At 42.7% G+C, this 25,319-nt stretch overlaps 1 protein-coding gene across 1 annotated transcript in view; it reads right to left on the bottom strand.

The window, feature by feature from the left end:
• EFCC1 (EF-hand and coiled-coil domain containing 1) overlaps positions 1-25,319 on the bottom strand; it is a 215,385-nt gene that overhangs the window by 50,279 nt on the left and 139,787 nt on the right. Inside the window, exon 3 of the mRNA XM_069206633.1 lies at positions 7,592-7,734. Within this exon, the coding sequence (XP_069062734.1) occupies positions 7,592-7,734 (143 nt within the window). The remainder of the gene's footprint in view (positions 1-7,591; positions 7,735-25,319) is intronic.

Raw genomic sequence — 25,319 nt, 5'->3', positions numbered from 1 at the left:
CAAGAAAAGGAATAATTGACTGAGGAAGGCAGTCAATTTAGCACGTTCCTGCATACAGTGGCATAGTTAAGCACCACCCTTCACCTTGCAAGGCGTCAATGGCAGACTGGGCACCCGTGGATTCTGGGCATCATCAACAGACAGACATTTCCTGTGCTTTAATTACTCCTTCATCTAAGAAACAGGCGTACGAGTGAAATGAACAGTGATAGCTATGAAAGTGGACAACTGAGCACACAAACCAACATGATGGAATAGGTCAGAGGAAGATGCACTAAAGAAGTCATGAACATGTATTTTCTCCATTAATTCTCGTTGAAATAAAGTATTTTTTCAAAGTAGATAAAGCAAATATTAAGGCTCTTTTGCCTTAAAAATGATAAACTCAACAAAACTGGAAGTGTATGTCTGCCTTAGGTAGGTAATAAAAAGACAGCCTTCCCTCCACACATCCATCACACACAGAAACACACTCACACTCACCCACCCACCAGCACACATATCAGTGGTCACATGTGCAGACTCAAAACGTCATGTTGTTTGGCACCCAGTTAAGGTTATGAAGTGCTACATCACTACTGTACAATATACAGACTTTGACACTGACCAGCCAGTAATTTGTATTTCCTGCAGTTGACATTGTGCCCCTCCATCCTTCCAATGCAAGCACTAGCCTTGCATGTCTCTGTCCCCAAATTCTTAATGCTGCCTTCTGAAAAATATTGAACGTTGTATTTTCATTGACTTCACTAACACCATACCCAATCCCATAAACCCTGTAGCTATGCAAATCTGTACAGACATACACATATGCATTTCTGTGCCACAATACGTAGTTGAAACGAGGAAACTTTTTTTCTAAAACTGGGGGAGGGGATTCCTTCTTCAAAGAGAAGCATGCATGGCAGGTAATTTTGTCTCTTCAGAAACCAACAAAGCAGACTTGAATGCCTCAGGGGTTAACCACATATTCACTGCAGCACTACAAAAAACCTATGTCACCCAACGATGTCCCCATAAGAATTCAAAAGAATTTTGGGCCAGATGTATCAAAGGGTTTTACCCATTCTGTGTCTATGGGAAAATGTGTTGGTACATATGGCCCTTTGTTTCATCGCTCATCGACTCACTTTCCAAAACCTGCTTCCCCTTTCAACAGTTTTAAGGCCATGGTTATAGGATCATAGAAGATAGAACCTATGTCTCCCTTCTCAGCCCCAGGGTTGGACTGTGACAGAAAATCGGTCTGAGTACCGAATGAAATGTGGCCCCACTAGCAAATTAGATAGCTAGAAAAGCCCACATTTGCAAAACAGAGCAGTTTTGAGTTTGCAGAAACACACTGTATGGGTACTTTGCAAGGTATGTGAGACTGCATGCACTTGTGCTTGCGGCAGGCACTGTTTGTGGCAATATCACAGAAATCAACTGTTAACACCCCCCTCCCCCAGACAATAAAACAGACCAAAAGAGCCACAAATAACCATCCAACTGACCTGTCAGACCAGTCCTTCTGCTATAGTTAGATGGTCCCACAGGTCAGACCTACTGCGCTCAGTCCGCAGATACCAGCAACAGGGGCTCTGGGCTGAGTATGACTGTTTATTCACTAAATTAATGCTACTCCAAACTCCAAACACAGAGAATAGAATTGATTCATGGCCAGTGTGTCTTGCTGCTGTAGTCTGAGGAGGAGATGCAGACTGAAGAGAAAGGTTGTTCCTGTTTGGCTTGGGGCCGAGGTGGATAGGGCCCAGGAGAAATTAGCTTTTTCCTCTGCTCTGTGCAAAACCATTACAGTGTTGCTGCTTTCCCTATCCAAAAGTCTCTGAACATGCCCTAGCAGCTCTTTCCCTGCAGACAGTTTATCTCTCCTAAATCCTCAGCAAAAGCGAAAGGTATCTCCGTAAAAAGTGAGGCCCCTTTTCATGATTTTCCTAATTAGTACTGCTGCCTGTGGGAGGACCTCTCCAGTCCTGTAGGCACTGCAGAGCAAGCTTTCAGTCTGGAAGCAATCTCTGACATGCTGGTAGAGCATTTATGGGGACCAGGCATTTTTATGGGGGTGCCCTGCGCCTTTGACCCCCCCCCCACCTCCTGTAGCTACAGCCCTGGTTTTGTGGCCAACAAACCTCAAATAGAGTACCAAAACACATTTCTGTAGGATTATTCTTAATGGAAAGGGTAACTTGAGGGCCCACCTCAAACCATCTGTACGCCACAGTTTGTACATAAAGTTCTAAGCTCAAAAGTAGGATTTTAGGTCAAATTTGGGCAGGTTTGTCATAAGGGGTCTAATAAATGCCACCAGCACTGTTGGATATAATATCTGAGTTACATGCTATACATTTTTTTATGATATGGTTTGGTTTGCCATTTTCAGGGAACTGATTAATGAAATTAATGTTTTGAATACTGTCATATTCTATTTGACTGTGTTAAAGCACTTGGAAATGCTACTTGCTGCTAGCAGTTAGGTAGGGCTTAGTGAATATGATGTTTGCTATGTTAACTGCATATTTATCTGCAGGAGTCACAAGTTATGCAGCTGCTCTACTGATTGTTAAGCTAACAATGGACTTCGCAAAAAGCATTTTCATTGATCAAAGCATTTTTCCCTTCTTTCAAAACACAAAAATTATATTCATGTTTATAGTCGTACAATCACACACACAAACACATACACATAGAAAATGTACGGATGTCAAATGCAATTTATTGCAACCACAACCCAAGGGAATGAGCAATGATGTCATGATCTGTGCCCATCTTTGAGTCTTTACATTGGGCAGGTGTGCAAGGGCAATTCTCCAAATAGGCAGGCAGTCTTGTAAAGGAACACTCTTTGTGCATAGAGCGTTGGCATCTTTTGGAAGGTGGCTTCTCATCTTTGGAGAATACTATATGCGAGACGTCTGAGTACAATTAAGGACATTAAATTTCCCATGAAGCCACAGAACTCTTTTTAGTTTTTCAGTGTCCTTACTATTTGTAGTAAATTGGGTTATTAGTTGAGAGGGGGTGCATACCCACCTCAAGTAATAAAAACTATCCTTGTCAGGGTGAACCACTAAAGTCACTAAATACACTTGAGCTCAAACCCCTGGTAGCTATGGCACAGAGCATATAGGCTTAACTGAGAGCAATGTGCAAAGTATTTTTGCAGTACTAAAACAGTAATAAAGTCGAAATGCAAAACAATAAAAATCCCAAAGTGAATAAGATTAACTAGATTAAAAGTTAATAAACAAAATGATAAAAATCCAATATAGGGAACTGGAAATATGATTTTTTTTTAATTGTGAGTAGAAATAGTGTCAGGTATCACAAAGTGCCAATGGTAGTCAATCCAGCTGCAATTTGATGCTGACCATATTGGAGTGTGCGTCGGCTACATTAACCAGATTCCTCCTGGTCAAAGACTTTAACTTCTGAGTTTAGTCCTCCAAGTCCCAATCTACAACAGCAGTAAACTTCTAAAGACTCCCAAGCCGTCAGGGAAGGCACTTACAGACTCACAGAGTGGCAGGTAGAGGACAGCAGGAGAGTCCAGCCAAGGTCTAGTTGCCACTGGTCAGCTGGGCAGTTGCAGGAAAAGCCTGCTTCTGGCTTGTTGTGTCCTTGTAACCTTAACTGGTGGTCAGCCTTTAGGCCCTTGGGAATTCACTTCTTTATTCTGTGTACAAGGGAGAGATCAAGTCCAGTTCTCCAGGGTTTTCTCAGGTTGCAGAAAGCAGGTTCTAACCTCTTCTGATCTTGCTTAGGTTCTGGTGTATGCATAAGTGGGTGCCTGGAGGTTTCACATGTATGCCTGGCACAAGGTTGTGGGTGGAAATGGTCCCTGGGGACACCCTACTCAATAGGGTAGAGGTTTGTGGGGCTAACCCTATTCACGTTTGAGATTTTCAAGATGGCTGAAGTCTTTGGCCACACTACACTTGGGCTCTGAGGGCCATGACGGTGTGTAAGGTGTGCACTATGGTAATTGTATTGTCCTCCCACATCTAATGCTAAAATCCAGTTTTAGCCAATCCTTGTACCTCTGTCAAACTCAATGACAGAAGTATAGTAAAATCAAAGCTGAGCTTTCATCAACAAGGGTTACATACAAAGGGTTTTGGAATTTTATTTCCCTCCTTTGAAGCACACCACAAAAATTATATATAAACCCAACAGACCTGTCAAACAGGCTGTGACACGGCAATATCAAGAGGGTTCCACTGTGATTGTGGCCTAACTTGGCAGGACTAGAGAAGGGTCTAACATTTGTTTGTGACAAGAGGTCCCTTCAAACTGTGCCACAATTGTCGTACGAAAAACCACAGGATAGTTATTAAGCATGATCTGGCATTCAAGAGTAACCTCCCAGCCTCCCTGCATCAAGTGCAGATGGGTCACAATGACCATTGAGGTCAGCCCTTTAGCTTTCGCCTAAGATCAGAACACATCTCACCTCAGGGGAGCCATCAGCTGCCAGGGGACAGTTGCAAGGCACTGAAAGCCTTACAAGCTTTAAGCAGGCAAAGGGTAACATTTCTAAATTAATTTTTCTGTAGTGGGTAGGTGAAATTCGACTTTGCCATTAAATTGGATTTTGTTTAACTATTAAAAAGAGTCCTTTGAAATATTTCTGTTGCTGTTTCCTAGGTGGATTATTAAACTTAATATTGTACCCCAGTGCTCTCCTATGAAATAGCTAACCCTGCCATGTTGAAAATAGTCTTTCAGCCCTCTTTATATAAGGACTTGTTTAACATTAAATGTTTATATGCCTCACTCTTAAATACTATATACTATGCCATAATGGGCAGAAAGGCCTAATTAGGGATAACTTATTATTATAAAAAATAAGGATTCAGGCCTGTCAAAGGGGTTATTTGTACATCTCATTTGCAGTATAAACCTGCTCAGCCAGGCTACTGGTGGCAGGTGTACAGTCATGCTTGTATTGTCAATACAGTGGGTGGGACAGTGAATGCATCAGCCCTCTGATGACATTTAAGTTACAAGCCCTGGGTACCCTGTGAGTACCATATATTAGGGTCTTATAGCTAAGTTAAATATGCCAATAGTGTATACCAATTTAATCATGTTGAAAGGAGTAGCCCAAACACCTTACCACTGTTTAGCAGGATTAAAGGGCAGCGAGTTCTACAGTCAGCATAAAATCAGGTTCAGCATAAAAACGTAAAAAGTTCAGGATGCCCTAATTTCTTCAACAATGGAAATACACAGCACGTTACTATTGGTGGACATGAATATTCCATCATATTCATGCTGTTTTTTTTTAGGTTACAATTAACAGTATATAACAATTGCCACTACACAAAGGCTTAAGTACATGCTAAGTTAAATTCTTTTAAAACAGATGATGTGAGTGTTCGCCATACTGCTTCCCTCTTTATGTAACTTAGAACTTCTGAGCCAATAAGGCAGCATGGTTTTCCAATGGCAATACTACAGAATTTTGCATTTGTAGGGTCACTAACTAACTTGTTCATTGTTTTGCATGAATCATGAACCAATAAGCATTTTTCGTAAAGAAATAATTTCACACTTAGCCGTTAAAGAGATTGCGAAAAGGAGTAACTTACCAAATAAACACTGTGGAGTATTGGGCCCAGGACATGGCCAGATGCCCGAAGGACTTTGGCAGAAGTTGGGTTTTGATTTCATTGGACCCATGAGCCAAAGGGTGAAGCATATGTGTTATGTACCAGTTCAAACTGATTACGCCAGTGAATGGAGGAAATGATAAGATTTTTAACACACGTTTTCAATGCAGAAATATTTCAAGAAATTGTAACAAATAATAGTGCCTAATGTGTGCTGTGTAACACTTTCTAAAGCACATTGGTATACAGAATGAAAAATAAGCTTTTCATCATCTCAAAGGTAGGCCTAACTGTGTCATCAACAAGACCATTCAAACGGCAAAGAACAGTGAAGTATATGTCCATGAAGTAGCATAGGTATGTCTTTTGAATCACAACATAACGTTGCAAAGACTACTACGCAACATGAGGGAAGGAGACGATTTCTGGGTTACCAAACCTGTTTTCCCCAATCTAAATCAAAAACATTGAGAGGTCTGTTCCCTAGAGAGAAAATCTGTTGTATTCCTATTTCCAACCAATACAGTTGGGAAAAAGTTTTTTGTGTGTTTTTTGGCCCCTACCTATATGCTAGCCATGTGATATGCTTCACAATCGGATCCACACCCAACATAGCTGTTTACATCTTGTGGGCTCACCCCACTTTCGATATTTAAAAGCCTATAGTGACAGCAGGATACGCTAAGCAGGAATCTTAAGAAAAAAATAAAAATTGAACCCACCCAGTCTTAACAGCTACACTGGGCGTGAACCAAATGATGAAGCATACCACATGACTAGCATGTGGGTGAGGGACAAAAAAAACAAAAACATTATTTTGACTTTCGTGGTTTGAAGTAGAGATACATCAGATTTTCTCTTTAGGGACAGACATCTCCATGCATTTCATTTAACACTGCAAAGAGCCACAGGCAAATTTCTCCTTGCACTTTTGAAAAACAGGCTGGCAGTTTTAGCTTTCCGCCCTGAGGGCATGCAACTCTTTTGGTACTTGACGAAAGAAATCCTAGGGATAGGGGAGAAAGTAATACAGGAGTATTAGGCCAAGTCAAAATTGTATTATGATAAATGTATGGCAGTGACATAAGGGTTGGAGATTTTTGTATGACAGAAATGTCTTGGCAGTGCTAGTAGGATGAGTTCATTTCAGGAATCAGAGCAAATGAAGAAGTGGTTTGGAAATGCTCTTAATTTAAAGACTAGTAAATGGTGGAATTTAGCATATCCTGTGAAGGTCCTAGACAATGAAAGACGGTCAGAGGTTGTAGACATTGGGGAAGAATTGGAAAAGAATGAATTTGAAAAAAATGGGTTGATGTGGAGAGATAAAGTGGAATTGGGCAAATTCAGATTGTGTCAGATTTTTGTGTGGGGGAGGAGATTAAAGGTGTGCTTGGATGAGCAGAGTTAGACACAAGGGACCTATGTCAAAGATTGTGGGTTTTCCAAATGTTTTAAAGATAGTTCTGTATACTCTAGTGTTATTTTGGTTTCATTAATGTGGTTGTCTTCTTAAAATTGGGAAGGAGATGTAGTGTTTTAGGGTTACAATTGTATTGCTTATGCAATTGCATGCCTATATGCATGTGTCAGAAGGATGACTGGTGATGGTGTGAATTGTGGTGTCAGAAGCATGTCTGCTTTAGTTTTAGAAGATGTATAGGTGCAGGAATTATCACAGTATCTGATGGCAAAAGTGAGCAAATCGAATAGAATACATGTAATCCTGAGTGATCTATGTGGAGTTAAGAAAAGCTGCTTAGCATACAGACATATCATATTGTTCTAAATATATATTGTATACCAACGTTTTTAAATAGGTATATGATATTGGCTACTTCATGTTTTATTACAAAGCCCTGCCCAAAATGCCTTATTCTGGATCACAATTTTTAACCCACATGAAAACGTACATTGAAATCTAAACACAATGAGGATAATAAGTGGGCTAATAAGGGGTATGTCAGCAGTCATACCAGAGTCTGTCATGCCCGCATCGCCAGTGGGTGATCTTCGATCTTGTGAGGTTGATGAGCAATATCGTCCATCGCTTGGAAGAGTCCCTGGTTTTTGTTCCACTATACCCCTTAGAGGAAGCTGAAGTTTCATGACCTCATTTCTGAAAGAAGGAGGCGGAAATAAATTGATATGAAAACATGATCGAAATGAGTTCTTACTACAGTCACAACATAAACCAACATGATTGTGGATACAATAACAATGGACTGTGGGCACAGGTTAAAAGAAACTATGAAATCAAATGTACTTTATTACTTAGAAGAAGAATTGTAAAATGTGTGATGGGCATACAGATATATTTAAATCGAGGGTGATTAGATAACAAGCATTAGCAAATTCAATATGTCTGCCTTGCTGCTTGAGTACTGATTAACGCACTGAAAAAAAGCCTTTTTCAGCTAATAATATGAGGTGAAACAGGAATACTCCAATGGGACATGCCAAATCCCACTCTATGTATGTTTTAAATAATTAGCAACACTAGTTCTTGCAGGCATCTGATCTTACAAGCCAGACCTTAAAACAACAGACCAAAACTACTGTCTGTAATAACAACTGCAGATATATCCAATGCTCCATTGCCTAAACGTTTGCAAGTGTTTTGGGATAATAAAAAAACAATAATGTTTTACTCTGTACTTCTAACAGCAGACGCATCCAAAGATGCAGGGGTTCCAATTGCAAACCCTTTACCAGGAATTTAGGTGAGGCATTTTTACCTTAGTTGTCTTGAACAACTTCTGATGGATCCCTATGCCAGGAATGAAAACACTTTACAATTTCTGTAGCAAACATGATATCATCAAACATCTAGTACCCAAAAATAAAATGCTATCAGATCGTCTGGCATCAGGTGGAAAGGTGCTCATACATGCTAGGGTGCTAGCATATATATGGGTGCCATCCTCATATTTTCATTTCAGCTCCAATATTCCTTTGTGTTTCCAATAATACCCGGGTACTACTCAGAATTAAAAGGCCTGTTTAACTAGATTTGTGTTGTCCGCAGCAGAGTATCATTTTGTGTGGTGGATTACCAAGGCACTGAAAAGGCCTCTGAGCAACAAGATGTTATCTGAAGCCTTTGTCCCCTGCATCTGCCTTTGGTGTAGCCAACTGGTAGGACAGTTGTTGGGTTTCTTATACAGTAAAAAGTTAGAGGGCATTGGACTTGGATGGTGGTTGAAGTGGAAAGTTTCTTCCTAGGGAAGCTAAAGTAGTTGTGTCCGGTCTGATGGCACAGCTTAAAGGCAACTTTCTTTCAGATTTTCTAGAATCCATATTCAAATTTCGGTCAATCGTGAAGATTATTCTTTTCTGTGTCTATTCCCAGCCAATCTTACAGCCCCTTTAATGGGGGTTGCTGCTGCTGTGAAGTTTTCTCACATCCACACTGAAGCTCATGTGAGCTGGCACAGGGTTTGGTAACTGATACCATTCATTCCATTACAAAAGAAGTGTGTTCTAATAGAAACCTTACACGACTAGATGAACACTATAGAAAGTTTAAGACCTATGTATATGACTGTTTTGATCCTTTTGTGTGGGTCACATAATTCTGTATTACAAAAATAACATAAGTGAGTACAGTACTCTAAGAGATCTAGGGCCAGATGTAGTAAGGCGTTTGCGAGTCGCAAATGGCGAAAAACGCCGTTTGCGAGGTGCAAAAGCCTCACCAGAATGCAGAAATGCATTTTGCGAGTCGGATCCGACTCGCAAAATGCATTTCCAACTCGCAAATAGGAAGGGGTGTTCCCTTCCTATTTGCGACTCGCAATGCAATTCAATTCCATTTCGCGGTCGCAAATGGAATCGCAGTTACCATCCACTTGAAGTGGATGGTAACCCAGTCGCAAACGGGAAGGGGTCCCCATGGGACCCCTTCCCCTTTGTGACTGGACAAAAAAATATTTTTTCAGAGCAGGCAGTGGTCGAATGGACCACTACCTGCCCTGAAAAAATCCAAAACTAAAGGTTTTTTTTTTCAAAGTGCAGCTCGTTTTCCTTTTAGGAAAAAGGGCTGCACTTAGAAAAAAAAAAAAAACTGCTTTATTAAAAAGCAGTCACGGACATGGTGGTCTGCCGTCTCCAGCAGGTCACCATCCCCGTGAGTGCCCATACTCGCAATGGGGTCGCAAACTGAGACCCACCTCATTAATATTAATGAGGTCGGTCTTTGCGACCCCATTGCGAGTTGCAGAAGGTGTCTGAGACACCTTTCTGCATACCAAATTGCGACTTGCAATTTGCGAGTCACAGGGACTCGCAAATTGCAAGTCACAATTTGGATTTTTGCTACATCTGGCCCCCAGTGCTTGTGATGAAAAACCAAGGGCCTGATTTAGAGGTTGGTGGATGGGTTACCCCGCCACAAATGTGTTAGGTATCCTGTCCATTGTATTACGATCTTGATAGGCTGTAATGGGATCAAAATACGGTGGATGGGATATCCGCCACGTTTGTAACAGAGTAACCCCCTCCGCCAAACCCTAAATCAGGCCACAAGCCCAGTACCACAGCGGTCAGTCCTTCCTGAGGCATCTGACCTCATTTAGGTGCCTTCAGCAGAGTCATGAGGAGCCTGTGACATCGTTGAGGTCTCAATTAATAGTATGAGCAGAAAAGGCTAGTCTTCTCTAATATTTCAGGAAATCGTTCCCATGTCTTGGATGTAGGTAGACAAATCATTTGTGTCTAAATTGCTAGAAATGAAGAACGTTGTAGTTGGCTCCTGTTGTGCGCATGTCACTGTAAGATAATGGAGAGACAGCTTGTTACATGCTGTCCTGCAACCTTATGAAGGAGCAAAAGGGGATGGAAATTAATAAAATGTTTGTTTAAAGGAGAGCTGACTAAAATAGGATTCCTATAATATTCTAGGAAAAATCCAAGTCGAATTTGGCAACAAATTCTGGTATCCTGTTTCCAATAGAACTGGGCAATGCACTGAGGTCTCGAGTCAGATGGCTAGCTCTAGCTCAGCTTGTGGTTTTCTTTGAACCTTGAGCCGAAAATGAGACAGTATGGCTTCTGCTGTCCCCAGTTACTACACTCAGCATTTTCTAGGAAGCATGTTTGTTTCATCTTGATTCATTATGTAGTAATATTGATATAGTTCCTCTGAGATTTAAACACAAAGCATTAATCTCAGATGTCCAACGGGAGTGAAAGCTGTCCATCTAGTCCCTGAATTGCACAACCGGGAACATGGGCTCAATCCCACTTTCTCTGCTTGACCAAAATGTGTGATCCTTATTTCATTCTGACTCCTTTTCCTTTATGATCACATTTAAGACCACTTTAAAATACAATTCAAGGACGTTAGCTGGATAAAATCATCTCCTTCAAATGTTTTAATACATTTGACTATTGTTTGATCTGTAATTAAAAAAAAAACTAGGCCACCTATAGGACACACATGGCAAATAACTTCCCTCTTGGTTCACTAATAGGGTCACTGCTAGGGCAGGCAGAGGGTATGAATCTTTCTAAGCTCATAGGTAGGAACTATCACTTCTAAAATAAGCATATGCAATGCAATGGATCTTGTGAATGCTCGAGTTAGAGCTATTAGCATTGTAAATTCCTAATTGGACTTTTATTGACACATAAACTGCAAATGAAAAGTAAAACAGTTGACATAAGCGAGCCGATTCAAAGCACCAGGGCCACCATGAGCATGAGCGCTAAGGAGAGTCTCAAAAGGAAAATGAAGTTTGTTCGCAGTCAAACGTATAGGAAATCATGCAATTATCCATGTGATAGGGTCGATGTCTAAGGCGGTAACAAAACCGCCCCAAGGACGGACAAACGCAAAGCATTTACCAATGATAGCAAAGGATTTTTGAAAGGCAAGCCCATGAAGGATTGTTAGTGATGGGTGTGCGGTGGGCGTGGTTAAAAACCCACAGATAGTTTACAAGTCAGAGCCCTTGTGCCCTCGACTTAAAAATGCCTCTGCCTGCATTGATAAAGTCTAATTCTTCTGAAAGTTAATGACATACACTTGTTTACATTTTGACCCACTGTCATATTTTTTCACGGGCCTACTGCATTATTTACATGTCAAATTAAATATAGGGGATCGGTTCGTTTAATGGCTCTTACAGCCAAACTAGACACTTGGCTTCGTTCTGGCTCTGCCTTCTATGTTATTTGGCTGGCTCGTCTACCTTTCATTTCCGGCTCCATTCGTGTATTTGTACAAAAAAAGAGTATGTTATGCAATTCTGCAGGCAGCTGTATTTAATGCTGATGTTTGCCCAGTGATATCTGTTTCACCCATCAGTTGCCGCATGACCGGGTCGGGTTTGCTTTCAAACGCTGTATATAATCGGAAACAAACATCTTAGTTCAGGTCAAGCGAATGGACCCGCTTAAATAAATTGTGCAGGATGATCGTGCACCATCCACGTTTCCCACCATTTCATGCGACCTCTGAGGTGTCGAACAATATGCAATATGGACCCAAATGAAAAGCGAGTGCCAAGTTAAAGAGATAAACGTCACGGAGCGCTTTGTTTAATCCGGCACAGCTGCTGCCGGTACAAAGAGGGGCGCGTCGACGTAGGCCCCTTTCAGAGCCTGGCAAACAGGCCAAGAATTGTCAGAAAATGGATTCCTTTAGAAAACGTCTCCAAGGAGAGCTGCGGAGTTTAGTAATGCTCAAGCAGGAGAAACTAATAATGCAGCCTGTCCAGGAATGAAACCAGGCCGCCGTTTACAATTTGCAGCATTCATTATTAACCTGATCTTAATTTCAGTGGAAATCACAATAATCTGCAAATTGGGCACTGCCTTCTCATTTTGTCGTCAGTTTCCTAATGGAAATGGTACTCCTTTCAGAGGCTAGCCTGCCAAGGGGGTCGCTCAATCAGATGAAATATTCATGACACCCGAGATGTGGAGGTTTGGTGCAATTTTTTGATGATAGGCCTGTCCTTCATCAAGTGTGCTTCTCACGCCAGATACCTGGGAGGAATACAGAAATGCTGGTGAGAAATGAGTTCCATGTTTGTTTCCAGCGGAAGACACGTGTGCTTTGGGAATGGTTTTGCTGCGGATGGATGGGCCTGTCGCCAGTTGGGTTTGGGCCAGGCAGGGTCAAGCACATGGAGGCCTCACCTCTCCAGTTCTTTCCACAGCGCGTGCTTTACAGATGGCAGTCACAGCCTCAGGTCTGGTGTAGCACAGCGCAGATGAGACTGTGCTGCATGCATTTTAATACTTGTATACATGCACTAGTGTGTTTGTTGTTGAGAGGCTGAAGTCATGTGTGAAACCTTCTTAAGACACGTGATTTTTCAGCCAACAGCACGTTGCATTATGGGACTTGTAGTGGTACATTTAACAATGTAAGAATGAGCTACAAAAATCCCAGCATGCACTGTTGTTGGCTAAAAAGAAAGAGCAGGGTGAATGCTTTTGACGTGACATGCACCCACTTGTCAGACATGACCGCTATTATAACAACAAGAATGTGCCAGTTAAACAAACTAATAGCCAGCCCTTCTGCAGGTTTAATACTTCAAACCATCAAAGCAGTTTTCCTACCAGCTTTGAATTATGGTCAGAAAGCCTTTCCCGGCAAATTCTCAGCTCTGACTGAACAACTTCAGGTCAAAATGTATAAACGAGTTTTCAAATTGCTGCAATACATCAGAAGTCATCTGATAAGATTAGAATTTGACTGGTATACCAGCAATGGGCTTTGATGGGGGCTTTCCTGAAATACTACCACAGGATAGTTATGGCGCTTTCCAACACCGTGAAATCAGCTCTGCGTTTTATTTTTTAAAACAAACATAAATCCCTGGTCACAATATCTCGATACAGTTCTAAACAAACTCCAAATTGACCAGGCAGCATTGATCAAATTAGCACAGTTACACATCATTATTAAACCTATACTGAAAAGACAGATAAAAACTCTCTCTCAAGCAACTGACCTAGGAAAATTGAACAGCGCTCCAGTGCAGGCAGTAATGGCGCAGTCGTATATAAATCCCACCCAATATCTGGCCCCACAACTATACTTCAAAAGTACCACCAGGAAAGCCTGCGTATCGCAAATTGCCTTCGCAAGACTTCTGGGCTTAAGGACAAAGGAGCTAAATCCGAAATTGAATTCCCTAACCAATATAAATGGCTGCAGGCTCTGCAACTACAAATCTGAGTTTTTCATCCATCTATTATGTTATTGCCCGTCTCTGCTGAATGCACAACACACTTTACTAAGATCTCTTTTTCTCCGCCAGATCACTAGATCACTGGTGTTCTCTTCAAAGGAAACAGTTTAACTAGCCAAATTCAGGAAGTTCATCATGCTGCTTCAAGCAAAGCTGAACAATCACCTGACTTATTTAGATACTTTTAAAAATTCAGTGACATTTTATTATTGATTTAAACTGAATATGTCTATATGGGTTTTCGTTTTAATTCTTTTATGGACCTCCATATGGTACGATTTGCACTCAGGCAAAGTTCCACTAATAACACTTATTTACACAGAACTTTATAGGGACGACTGTCTGTTTGTGATATACTCCACATACACATGTATTTCGTATTCCTTTTTACATTCTTATTGTGCTTTTCCTTTTGCAATGATTTTAAATAATCACACAATTAAATAAAGTAAATGACAGCCATGTGTTGTTTCATCTCTGCCTTTCCACTTGTTCTGTCAATTTCTCAATCTGCTAGTCTAGACTGAAGGATGCAAGATGTAGTCATCTGACTCCTTCCCTCGGCTGATAGGGCCACCGGTAACAAAGGTTGACTCATAAAAGATTATTGAAGTTTTGAATCCAAATATTTCTTTTAATTATGTATGGTATTACACCTCAATGTTTCCCCAGTCAACCTTTTAGAAGGATGTGGAAAGGCTCAAGGGCATTAAAGGAGACTCAAGTTCAGCATGAGTTTCACAGGAGCCACAAAAGCAGAAATCCAGATAAAGTATTGGAAAAACGCTAGTAAGTTTCTCTTGTTCTTTTTGCAATACAGACCCATTGGCTTTGCCAATGCTTTTTATAGATGCAGTTCTCATCAGCAAAAAATGGCTATTAGAGATAATAAACAACAATGAAGTGAATGCTCCCAGGCCTCATGATGCATGCATATAAAATACCCAGGTTTCTACAGCAATCCATAGCAATCATGACGTATCCGTGCAAGAGAATCACCATTCATACACACTGATATACAGTGATGCAGTCATCATATTGCTTTTTAATTGATTGTTTGAAGATGGTGGATGCCAATATTAGAGTGGGGGGGGGATAAGCTAAAGGTGCAGGACAACTTTTCATAAGTGAGAATCCCACCTGCAAATTGCACCTGCCTTACCCTCCTAAAAAGTTTTAGAAATGGATACAGCAGGAGGGCTGTGGCAGCAATGTTAGAAGAAAAAGGTGGACAAAGGTAAACACCAGTGGCAGCGAGAGCAAAGGGAATGATAGAGAGCTATGGAGAAAATGTGGGCATTAAATTGCTAAATATTTACAAAAAAACCCTAAATGGCAACACAGAGAACGTAAGGGGAAGGGAATGTGAGGATGAAGGCAGCACATGGGGAGAGTGAAAAAAGGCACAAGGACTCTCATTGAGTGCTAAAAGCAAAACAATAGTCCCCTGAATGTGCGCAATGGAAGAAAACAAGTCATCCAGTCAAAAGGATGGCAAAGTCTCTATTTTCCAGGTGAGGGATAAACACAGGAAAAGGAAGGAAAGACATTGAATTAGAAGCCAAAAATGAGAATGACACGAAAGCCAACCAGATGTAAGCAATGGACTGACCCTCAGTGTTTCATCTGAGTCGGTTGCTGCAGGTGGGGGTCATCAGCACTCAGTTTTTGGGCCCAGCAATTATCTTTTTTTTTATCAGACTTTGACCCAGAGCAAGAGAGATAGAAAAACACAAGGGGGAAAGAAGGATGAAGATAAAGATTGTAAAACTGTGACAAAGGAAGGAAGCAGCGACCAGCATGAGTGAGATAACAGGGACTCTCTGGTGGTGTATTAAAGGAAGATGAGATGGATTCAAGGCTGCACAGCCTTCGTATTCAGCATACGGACATTCAGTAGCAGTTTCTGAGCAGAAATGTAAGAACCAGCACTGCTAAAATAATGCAGGGAGAGAAGAAGCGAGATGAAACAAGGTTAGTTTTAACCAGTGTTTGAAATGGAAAAATAGAAGTACAGTACTCTGTAGCAGAGTATCTGCTTATTTCTGGGAAGTGCCGGCACTCTCCAATTAAAAGTATTATGTTTTTCTTGAGAAGTGCAGGTACTCTCCTCTAAAAATAAAAAAGTGCTGGTACTCCGTCCCGGACAGTACCGGTCCATTTAAAGCACTGGTGTAACTTAGATTTCTTGATTGCCTATTGCTCAAATGTCCCTGTTTAAATTTTATTTCCAACCAATGCTCTTGGCAAATATGTGCTTTTAAAATAAGGATGTTGCAATATGAAAGCTGTATGTAGGTTCTCAAGATACATAAATACACATAATTCCCATAAGCGTGTATGTACAAACCTACCTAGCGAATTCGAAAATTTGGAAGAACGTGGGGCGGCGGTACCTTGGTAACACCCGGCTTAAATATCATCAGAAGATTTGTTACAGGCTGATGCAGTTCCCACTCAAGTGGAAGTGGACAGTGTGACGCCAGAAAACACATTTTCTTCATGAGTAATAGAATATCCCTGGGAAGTATTTCGAAAGCACATTAGTTGCTAAGTGAACTTTGAGAAACTTGTGAAATAGTCTCCAAAGACAGACAGCTCGTAAACATAACTATAAATTACAAGTAATGTGCATTAAGAACTGTATATACAGTAATGTAAAAATATACAAAACATTCTATATACAGTGTTGTAATGAGAGGTCAAGAGTGCAATTCTCCTATGGAAAGAAGATCACTTACTTAACTACCCAAAATCACTCAAGATCCTTTTACTTACATTTCATTCTAGCTCCTCTGACGGGTTTTAGCAGTATGGACTTTTTCTTAGCTAAAATACAGCTGTTGGGGTTTTAGATCATGGAATTCATCCAATTTTTAGTATGATCTGCTCAGCAATGCATTATCCTGTGCATTTAACTATTTCTGAGATGCTTATTGGTACTTGTTACATAAATAATGATCTGCATCATTTTTAAAACACCACCAATGTATTTCCATACTTCACTTGCATGTACTATGTTTGCTTTTCGTTTTTTGCAAGGCACAAATTAGGCACAGAAAAAAAAATATTTGCCATAGTGTGTTCTTCCTCTTGCATGCCTCGCTCTTATGTATGCTAGCACGTTGCGTGATGTTTCACCCCTCAAGAAAATATTCTCATGGGTAATTTTTTTGGTGTAGTCAGTGGATATGACTTGTACTAAAACATATTAAATGGCACCTCACAAACTCTGTCATCTTCAATTTTACTGCAATAGCTGACACACAGACGCAGTTAAAGACTCAAGCACACACACAAAAGTACATACACACAGTCCTCTCTAACAAGGCTAGCGAATCCATGAGTTCAATAACTCAAATGCACACTTATATTTGTTGTACAGAGTTTTTTTGCAGTGTTATATAGCGCAAACTAGCCCAAAGGCACTGGAGCACTTTACATGAGCACTAGTTACATTACACAAGGACATATTAGTTTTCGTTTTTTTAGGCATGAAAGGATTAAGAGATTCGCTCCGAATCACAGGATGTTGAGCCGAGGCTGAGTCTCGAACCTTGTGTCCCCAAGTCTGCAGCTCTGGCAATTAGCCTCATCCTCTCAATTGTACTGCATTGGATTGTAATTGCATTTCTGTAGAGTTCACTAATCCTGCTAAGGCATTGAAGCACTTTATGGTGAGTACCGCTCTGCTTCGGAGCCCAAGGTTAGTAGATGAAACTGAAGTAAGTGCATGGAGTATTTTGTTTCAGAGCACTAATCCCAATAACCAACAATAACCAATAACTATCTTTTATTACTGTAGAGGACCAATAACAGCACCGTCTAATGGAACTTGACTTCTATAACGGTTATTGATGTGATAGTGAAAAGTGGTTCACATTACTGGTGATCCTGATAATTATGGAGATGGGGAATTAACAGGAATGACAATATTTGAGGAACAACACATGGAAACCAATGTTTCCATGCCAGTTTCTACTTGTTTTCCCTGTCTTTCACACAGGGATATCAACAGCCTTTGTCACCTGGTGAAAAAACAAAAACTTTGAATTGCGGTGGGCCTTGTAATGCTCATTACAGGGCCCATCAGAATATACACGCCACTTGTAATCTGGCTGTTGGTGTAACCTGCACACCAAATGTGGACCTGACCCCTTGAACTAATTCTCTGTCTTGGAAAAGCCCATGTAGAAGGCCAAACATTGAAGGATGTCCCCAGCTAACTCTACAACCCCAAACTAGCATTTTTAATGTCATCCTACCTAAAGGCATCAAGAATAATCATGTATGACTTACACAATGGGAAAGTGTAGGTGGGTTGAATGCAGAGACAAGGTAGAAGATATGTGATAGCATCAATAATGTGGTGGCACTTTTAAATATAGAATTGCATGAAATATAAATATTGTGCTAGCCTTGATTTATTTTGTATTTTTGCAGAACTAAAAAAATCTAGATATTTACAAAGCAATTACTTTTGTAATAACATTTTCTAGTAATATTTTTCAATAATCGATTACCAATAGAAGGCAATATAAAGCTTCTGCAATGAACAGATCGCAGCAATACCACTAACAAACATCTTAACATTTATGGGATAGCCTTCATGTCAACATGATCATTTCGACCATGCCTCACTGGACTGCTTATCATTCTTTAAGCATTTGTTCAGAAAAAAATGATAGTCATTGACGACGGCCACGTTTCCAAAGGTTGCTTGCTTGAATATCAATTTTAGGAAACAATGGTATTTTGCATGCTCAAGTCTGTCATAATTAGCAGTACTTAGACACAACTGCAAATCTAGATCAAATTGCTGCATGTACTATTTAGCATACATAATTTATGTGAAAGACTCAATTGGGATTGGTTAGTTGTCCAATTTTCTGGTCTCTCAACTCAAATGCTGCTCTTCTTTACCTTCGAATTCCTATAGTGGTCTATTATGGACTTTTTCAGCCAGTTTCTGAAGTATTGTGTCCCATAGGGCCACTGCCCACTTCCAGACCTATGCTGCACAGCTGTAAGTCTGGCCATTTGGTTAATTTCCTTATCCACTGAGATATCTATGGAGTAATTAAATACTTCCACATCATCAAAAGCAGCATCCTAGTCAATGTTAGGGCCAAACTGGAGAATCTGCCTTCAAGTGCATTCTTTCTTGAATTAAACATTAGGCAAAGTAAGAAAGATCGAGACCTGTCAGTACAAACTATCGACCCACTCCTTAACTGCCCAATAAGTTAATTAATGACAGTTGTTGGAAATGGCCCTTTTTGTAGGGTTATCCTCAAACATTTTGCCTTCTTCCTCCTATTTTTTCAGGTCTGTTTTTGCTGGTTTATTGTCTCTGTGCACTTTACCACTGCTAATCAGTGCTAAAGTGCAAGTGCTCCTGTAAGGAAATGCCTCCTTGGCATGGTTGCCCCCTGACTTTTTGCCTTTGCTGATGCTATGTTTACAATTGAAAGTGTGCTGAGGCCTGCTAACCAGGCCCCAGCACCAGTGTTCTTTCCCTAACCTGTACTTTTGTATCCACAATTGGCAGACCCTGGCATCCAGATAAGTCCCTTGTAACTGGTACCTCTAGTACCAAGGGCCCTGATGCCAAGGAAGGTCTCTAAGGGCTGCAGCATGTCTTATGCCACCCTGGAGACCTCTCACTCAGCACAGACACACTGCTTACCAGCTTGTGTGTGCTAGTGAGGACAAAACGAGTAAGTCGACATGGCACTCCCCTCAGGGTGCCATGCCAGCCTCTCACTGCCTATGCAGTATAGGTAAGACACCCCTCTAGCAGGCCTTACAGCCCTAAGGCAGGGTGCACTATACCATAGGTGAGGGTACCAGTGCATGAGCATGGTACCCCTACAGTGTCTAAACAAAACCTTAGACATTGTAAGTGCAGGGTAGCCATAAGAGTATATGGTCTGGGAGTCTGTCAAACACGAACTCCACAGCACCATAATGGCTACACTGAAAACTGGGAAGTTTGGTATCAAACTTCTCAGCACAATAAATGCACACTGATGCCAGTGTACATTTTATTGTAAAATACACCACAGAGGGCACCTTAGAGGTGCCCCCTGAAACTTAACCGACTATCTGTGTAGGCTGACTAGTTTTAGCAGCCTGCCACAAACCGAGACATGTTGCTGGCCCCATGGGGAGAGTGCCTTTGTCACTCTGAGGCCAGTAACAAAGCCTGCACTGGGTGGAGATGCTAACACCTCTCCCAGGCAGGAATAGTCACACCTGGCGGTGAGCCTCAAAGGCTCACCTCCTTTGTGCCAACCCAGCAGGACACTCCAGCTAGTGGAGTTGCCCGCCCCCTCCGGCCAGGCCCCACTTTTGGCGGCAAGGCCGGAGAAAATAATGAGAAAAACAAGGAGGAGTCACTGGCCAGTCAGGACAGCCCCTAAGGTGTCCTGAGCTGAGGTGACTCTAACTTTTAGAAATCCTCCATCTTGCAGATGGAGGATTCCCCCAATAGGGTTAGGATTGTGACCCCCTCCCCTTGGGAGGAGGCACAAAGAGGGTGTACCCACCCTCAGGGCTAGTAGCCATTGGCTACTAACCCCCCAGACCTAAACACGCCCTTAAATTTAGTATTTAAGGGCTACCCTGAACCCTAGAAAATTAGATTCCTGCAACTACAAGAAGAAGGACTGCCTAGCTGAAAACCCCTGCAGAGGAAGACCAGAAGACGACAACTGCCTTGGCTCCAGAAACTCACCGGCCTGTCTCCTGCCTTCCAAAGATCCTGCTCCAGCGACGCCTTCCGAAGGGACCAGCGACCTCGACATCCTCTGAGGACTGCCCCTACTTCGAAAAGGCAAGAAACTCCCGAGGACAGCGGACCTGCTCCAAGAAAAGCTGCAACTTTGTTTCCAGCAGCTTTAAAGAACCCTGCAAGCTCCCCGCAAGAAGCGTGAGACTTGCAACACTGCACCCGGCGACCCCGACTCGGCTGGTGGAGATCCGACACCTCAGGAGGGACCCCAGGACTACTCTGATACTGTGAGTACCAAAACCTGTCCCCCCTGAGCCCCCACAGCGCCGCCTGCAGAGGGAATCCCGAGGCTTCCCCTGACCGCGACTCTTTGAACCTAAAGTCCCGACGCCTGGGAGAGACCCTGCACCCGCAGCCCCCAGGACCTGAAGGACCGGACTTTCACTGGAGAAGTGACCCCCAGGAGTCCCTCTCCCTTGCCCAAGTGGAGGTTTCCCTGAGGAACCCCCCCCTTGCCTGCCTGCAGCGCTGAAGAGATCCCGAGATCTCTCATAGACTAACATTGCGAACCCGACGCTTGTTTCTACACTGCACCCGGCCGCCCCCGCGCCGCTGAGGGTGAAATTTCTGTGTGGACTTGTGTCCCCCCCGGTGCCCTACAAAACCCCCCTGGTCTGCCCTCCGAAGACGCGGGTACTTACCTGCAAGCAGACCGGAACCGGGGCACCCCCTTCTCTCCATTCTAGCCTATGTGTTTTGGGCACCACTTTGAACTCTGCACCTGACCGGCCCTGAGCTGCTGGTGTGGTGACTTTGGGGTTGCTCTGAACCCCCAACGGTGGGCTACCTTGGACCAAGAACTGAACCCTGTAAGTGTCTTACTTACCTGGTAAAACTAACAAATACTTACCTCCCCTAGGAACTGTGAAAATTGCACTAAGTGTCCACTTTTAAAACAGCTATTTGTCAATAACTTGAAAAGTATACATGCAATTTTGATGATTTGAAGTTCCTAAAGTACTTACCTGCAATACCTTTCGAATGAGCTATTACATGTAGAATTTGAACCTGTGGTTCTTAAAATAAACTAAGAAAAGATATTTTTCTATATAAAAACCTATTGGCTGGATTTGTCTCTGAGTGTGTGTACCTCATTTATTGTCTATGTGTATGTACAACAAATGCTTAACACTACTCCTTAGATAAGCCTACTGCTCGACCACACTACCACAAAATAGAGCATTAGTATTATCTCTTTTTACCACTATTTTACCTCTAAGGGGAACCCTTGGACTCTGTGCATGCTATTCCTTACTTTGAAATAGCACATACAGAGCCAACTTCCTACATTGGTGGATCAGCGGTGGGGTACAAGACTTTGCATTTGCTGGACTACTCAGCCAATACCTGATCACACGACAAATTCCAAAATTGTCATTAGAAATTGATTTTTGCAATTTGAAAAGTTTTCTAAATTCTTAAAAGACCTGCTAGGGCCTTGTGTTAGATCCTGTTTAGCATTTCTTTTAGAGTTTAAAAAGTTGTAAAAGTTTGAATTAGATTCTAGAACCAGTTGTAGATTCTTAAAAAGTATTCCAACTTTTAGAAGCAAAATGTCTAGCACAGATGTGAATGTGGTGGAACTCGACACCACACCTTACCTCCATCTACAGATGAGAGAGCTAAGGTCACTCTGTAAACTAAAGAAAATAGCAATGGGCCCCAAACCTACCAAAGTACAGCTCCAGGAGCTTTTGGCAGAGTTTGAAAAGGCCAACCCCTCTGAGGATGGCAACTCAGAGGATGAAGATAGTGACTTGGAGGGAAATTCCCCCCCTCCAGTCCTACTTAGGGAGAGCAGGGCTTCTCAAGCCCTGACTCCACAAATAATAGTCAGAGATGCTGGTTCCCTCACAGGAGGGACCAACAACTCTGAAATCACTGAGGATAACTCCAGTGAAGAGGACATCCAGTTAGCCAGGATGGCCAAAAGATTGGCTTTGGAAAGACAGATCCTAGCCATAGAGAGGGAAAGACAAGAGATGGGCCTAGGACCCATCAATGGTGGCAGCAACATAAATAGGGTCAGAGATTCTCCTGACATGTTGAAAATCCCCAAAGGGATTGTAACTAAATATGAAGATGGTGATGACATCACCAAATGGTTCACAGCTTTTGAGAGGGCTTGTGTAACCAGAAAAGTGAACAGATCTCACTGGGGTGCTCTCCTTTGGGAAATGTTCACAGGAAAGTGTAGGGATAGACTCCTCACACTCTCTGGACAAGATGCAGAATCTTATGACCTCATGAAGGGTACCCTGATTGAGGGCTTTGGATTCTCCACTGAGGAGTACAGGATTAGGTTCAGGGGGGCTCAAAAATCCTCGAGCCAGACCTGGGTTGACTTTGTTGACTACTCAGTGAAAACACTAGATGGTTGGATTCAAGGCAGTGGTGTAAGTAATTATGATGGGCTGTACAATTTATTTGTGAAAGAACACCTGTTAAGTAATTGTTTCAATGATAAACTGCATCAGCATCTGGTAGACCTAGGACCAATTTCTCCCCAAGAATTGGGAAAGAAGGCGGACCATTGGGTCAAGACAAGGGTGTCCAAGACTTCAACAGGGGGTGACCAAAAGAAAGGGGTCACAAAGACTCCCCAGCAGAAGGGTGATGAGACAACCAAAACTAAAAATAGTAAAGAGTCTTCTACAGGCCCCCAAAAACCTGCACAGGAGGGTGGGCCCAGAGCCTCTTCACAAAACAATGGGTACAAGGGTAAAAACTTTGATCCCAAAAAGGCCTGGTGTCATAGCTGTAAACAGCATGGACACCAAACTGGAGACAAGGCCTGTCCCAAGAAAGGTTCCACTCCAAACTCCCATCCAGGTAACACTGGTATGGCTAGTCTCCAAGTGGGATCAACAGTGTGCCCAGAGCAAATCAGGGTCCACACTGAAGCTACTCTAGTTTCTGAGGGTGGGGTGGATTTAGCCACACTAGCTGTCTGGCCGCCTAACATGCAAAAATACAGACAGCAACTCTTAATTAATGGGACTAGAATAGAGGGCCTGAGGGATACAGGTGCCAGTGTCACCATGGTGACAGAGAAACTGGTTTCCCCTGGCCAATACCTGACTGGAAAAACTTACACAGTCACCAACGCTGACAATCAGAGAAAAGTACATCCCATGGCAATGGTTACTTTAGAATGGGGAGGGGTCAATGGCCTGAAACAGGTGGTGGTCTCCTCAAATATCCCAGTGGACTGTCTGCTTGGAAATGACCTGGAGTCCTCAGCATGGGCTGAGGTAGAGCTAAAAACCCATGCAGCAATGCTGGGTATCCCTGAACTGGTGTGTGTGAAAACAAGAGCACAATGCAAGGCACAGGGTGAAAAAGTAGAGCTGGAGTCTGGAAAAATGGCCCAGCCTACCAAGAGAACAGGAAAGTCAGTTGGGAAACCAACTGCAACACAGCAAAAGAAAGGGAACCTCTCTTCTCAGGAAGAAGTTCTGCCCTCTGAGGGAACTGAGCCTTTGGAGCTTGAACCTTATCAGGTTGAGCTCTTAGGCCCAGGGGGACCCTCAAGGGAAGAGCTGTGTAAGGGACAAGAAACCTGTCCCTCTCTTGAAGGCCTTAGGCAGCAAGCTGCTGAAGAGTCCAAAGGCAAGAAAAATGGAACACATAGGGTCTATTGGGAAGATGGGCTCCTGTACACTGAGGCCAGAGACCCCAAACCTGGTGCCACTAGGAGAGTGGTAGTGCCTCAGCTGTTCAGAGAGTTCATCCTAACATTGGCCCATGACATTCCCCTTGCTGGACATTTGGGACAAACCAAGACGTGGGAGAGGTTAGTCAACCACTTCTACTGGCCCAATATGTCCAACATGGTTAAGGAGTTTTGCCTCTCCTGCCCCACCTGTCAAGCCAGTGGTAAGACAGGTGGGCATCCAAAGGCCCCCCTCATTCCACTTCCAGTGGTGGGGGTGCCCTTTGAAAGAGTGGGTGTGGACATAGTTGGTCCACTAGAACCTCCCACAGCCTCAGGAAATATGTATATCCTGGTAGTAGTGGATCATGCTACCAGGTATCCTGAAGCTATTCCCCTTAGGTCGACTACTGCCCCTGCAGTAGCCAAGGCCCTCATTGGTATCTTTACCAGAGTGGGTTTCCCTAAGGAGGTGGTGTCTGACAGAGGTACCAACTTCATGTCAGCATACCTAAAGCACATGTGGAATGAGTGTGGAGTGACTTATAAATTCACTACACCCTACCATCCACAAACTAATGGCTTAGTTGAGAGATTCAACAAGACATTAAAAGGCATGATCATGGGGCTCCCAGAAAAACTCAAAAGGAGATGGGATGTCCTCCTGCCATGTCTGCTTTTCGCTTACAGGGAGGTGCCACAGAAGGGAGTAGGATTCTCACCCTTTGAACTTCTGTTTGGTCATCCTGTAAGGGGACCACTTGCCCTTGTTAAAGAAGGCTGGGAGAGACCTCTCCATGAGCCTAAACAGGACATAGTGGACTATGTACTTGGCCTTCGCTCTAGAATGGCAGAGTACATGGAAAAGGCAACCAAAAACCTTGAGGCCAGCCAACAGCTCCAGAAGTTTTGGTATGACCAAAAGGCTGCACTGGTTGAGTTCCAACCAGGGCAGAAAGTCTGGGTTCTGGAGCCTGTGGCTCCCAGGGCACTCCAGGACAAATGGAGTGGCCCTTACCCAGTACTAGAGAGGAAGAGTCAGG

The sequence above is a fragment of the Pleurodeles waltl genome, chromosome 9 (assembly GCF_031143425.1).
Source record: "Pleurodeles waltl isolate 20211129_DDA chromosome 9, aPleWal1.hap1.20221129, whole genome shotgun sequence".
Classification (NCBI taxonomy): Eukaryota; Metazoa; Chordata; class Amphibia; order Caudata; family Salamandridae; genus Pleurodeles; species Pleurodeles waltl.
The sequence above is the reverse complement of the archived record's forward strand: the minus strand, read 5'-3'. Positions and strand labels throughout refer to the sequence as shown.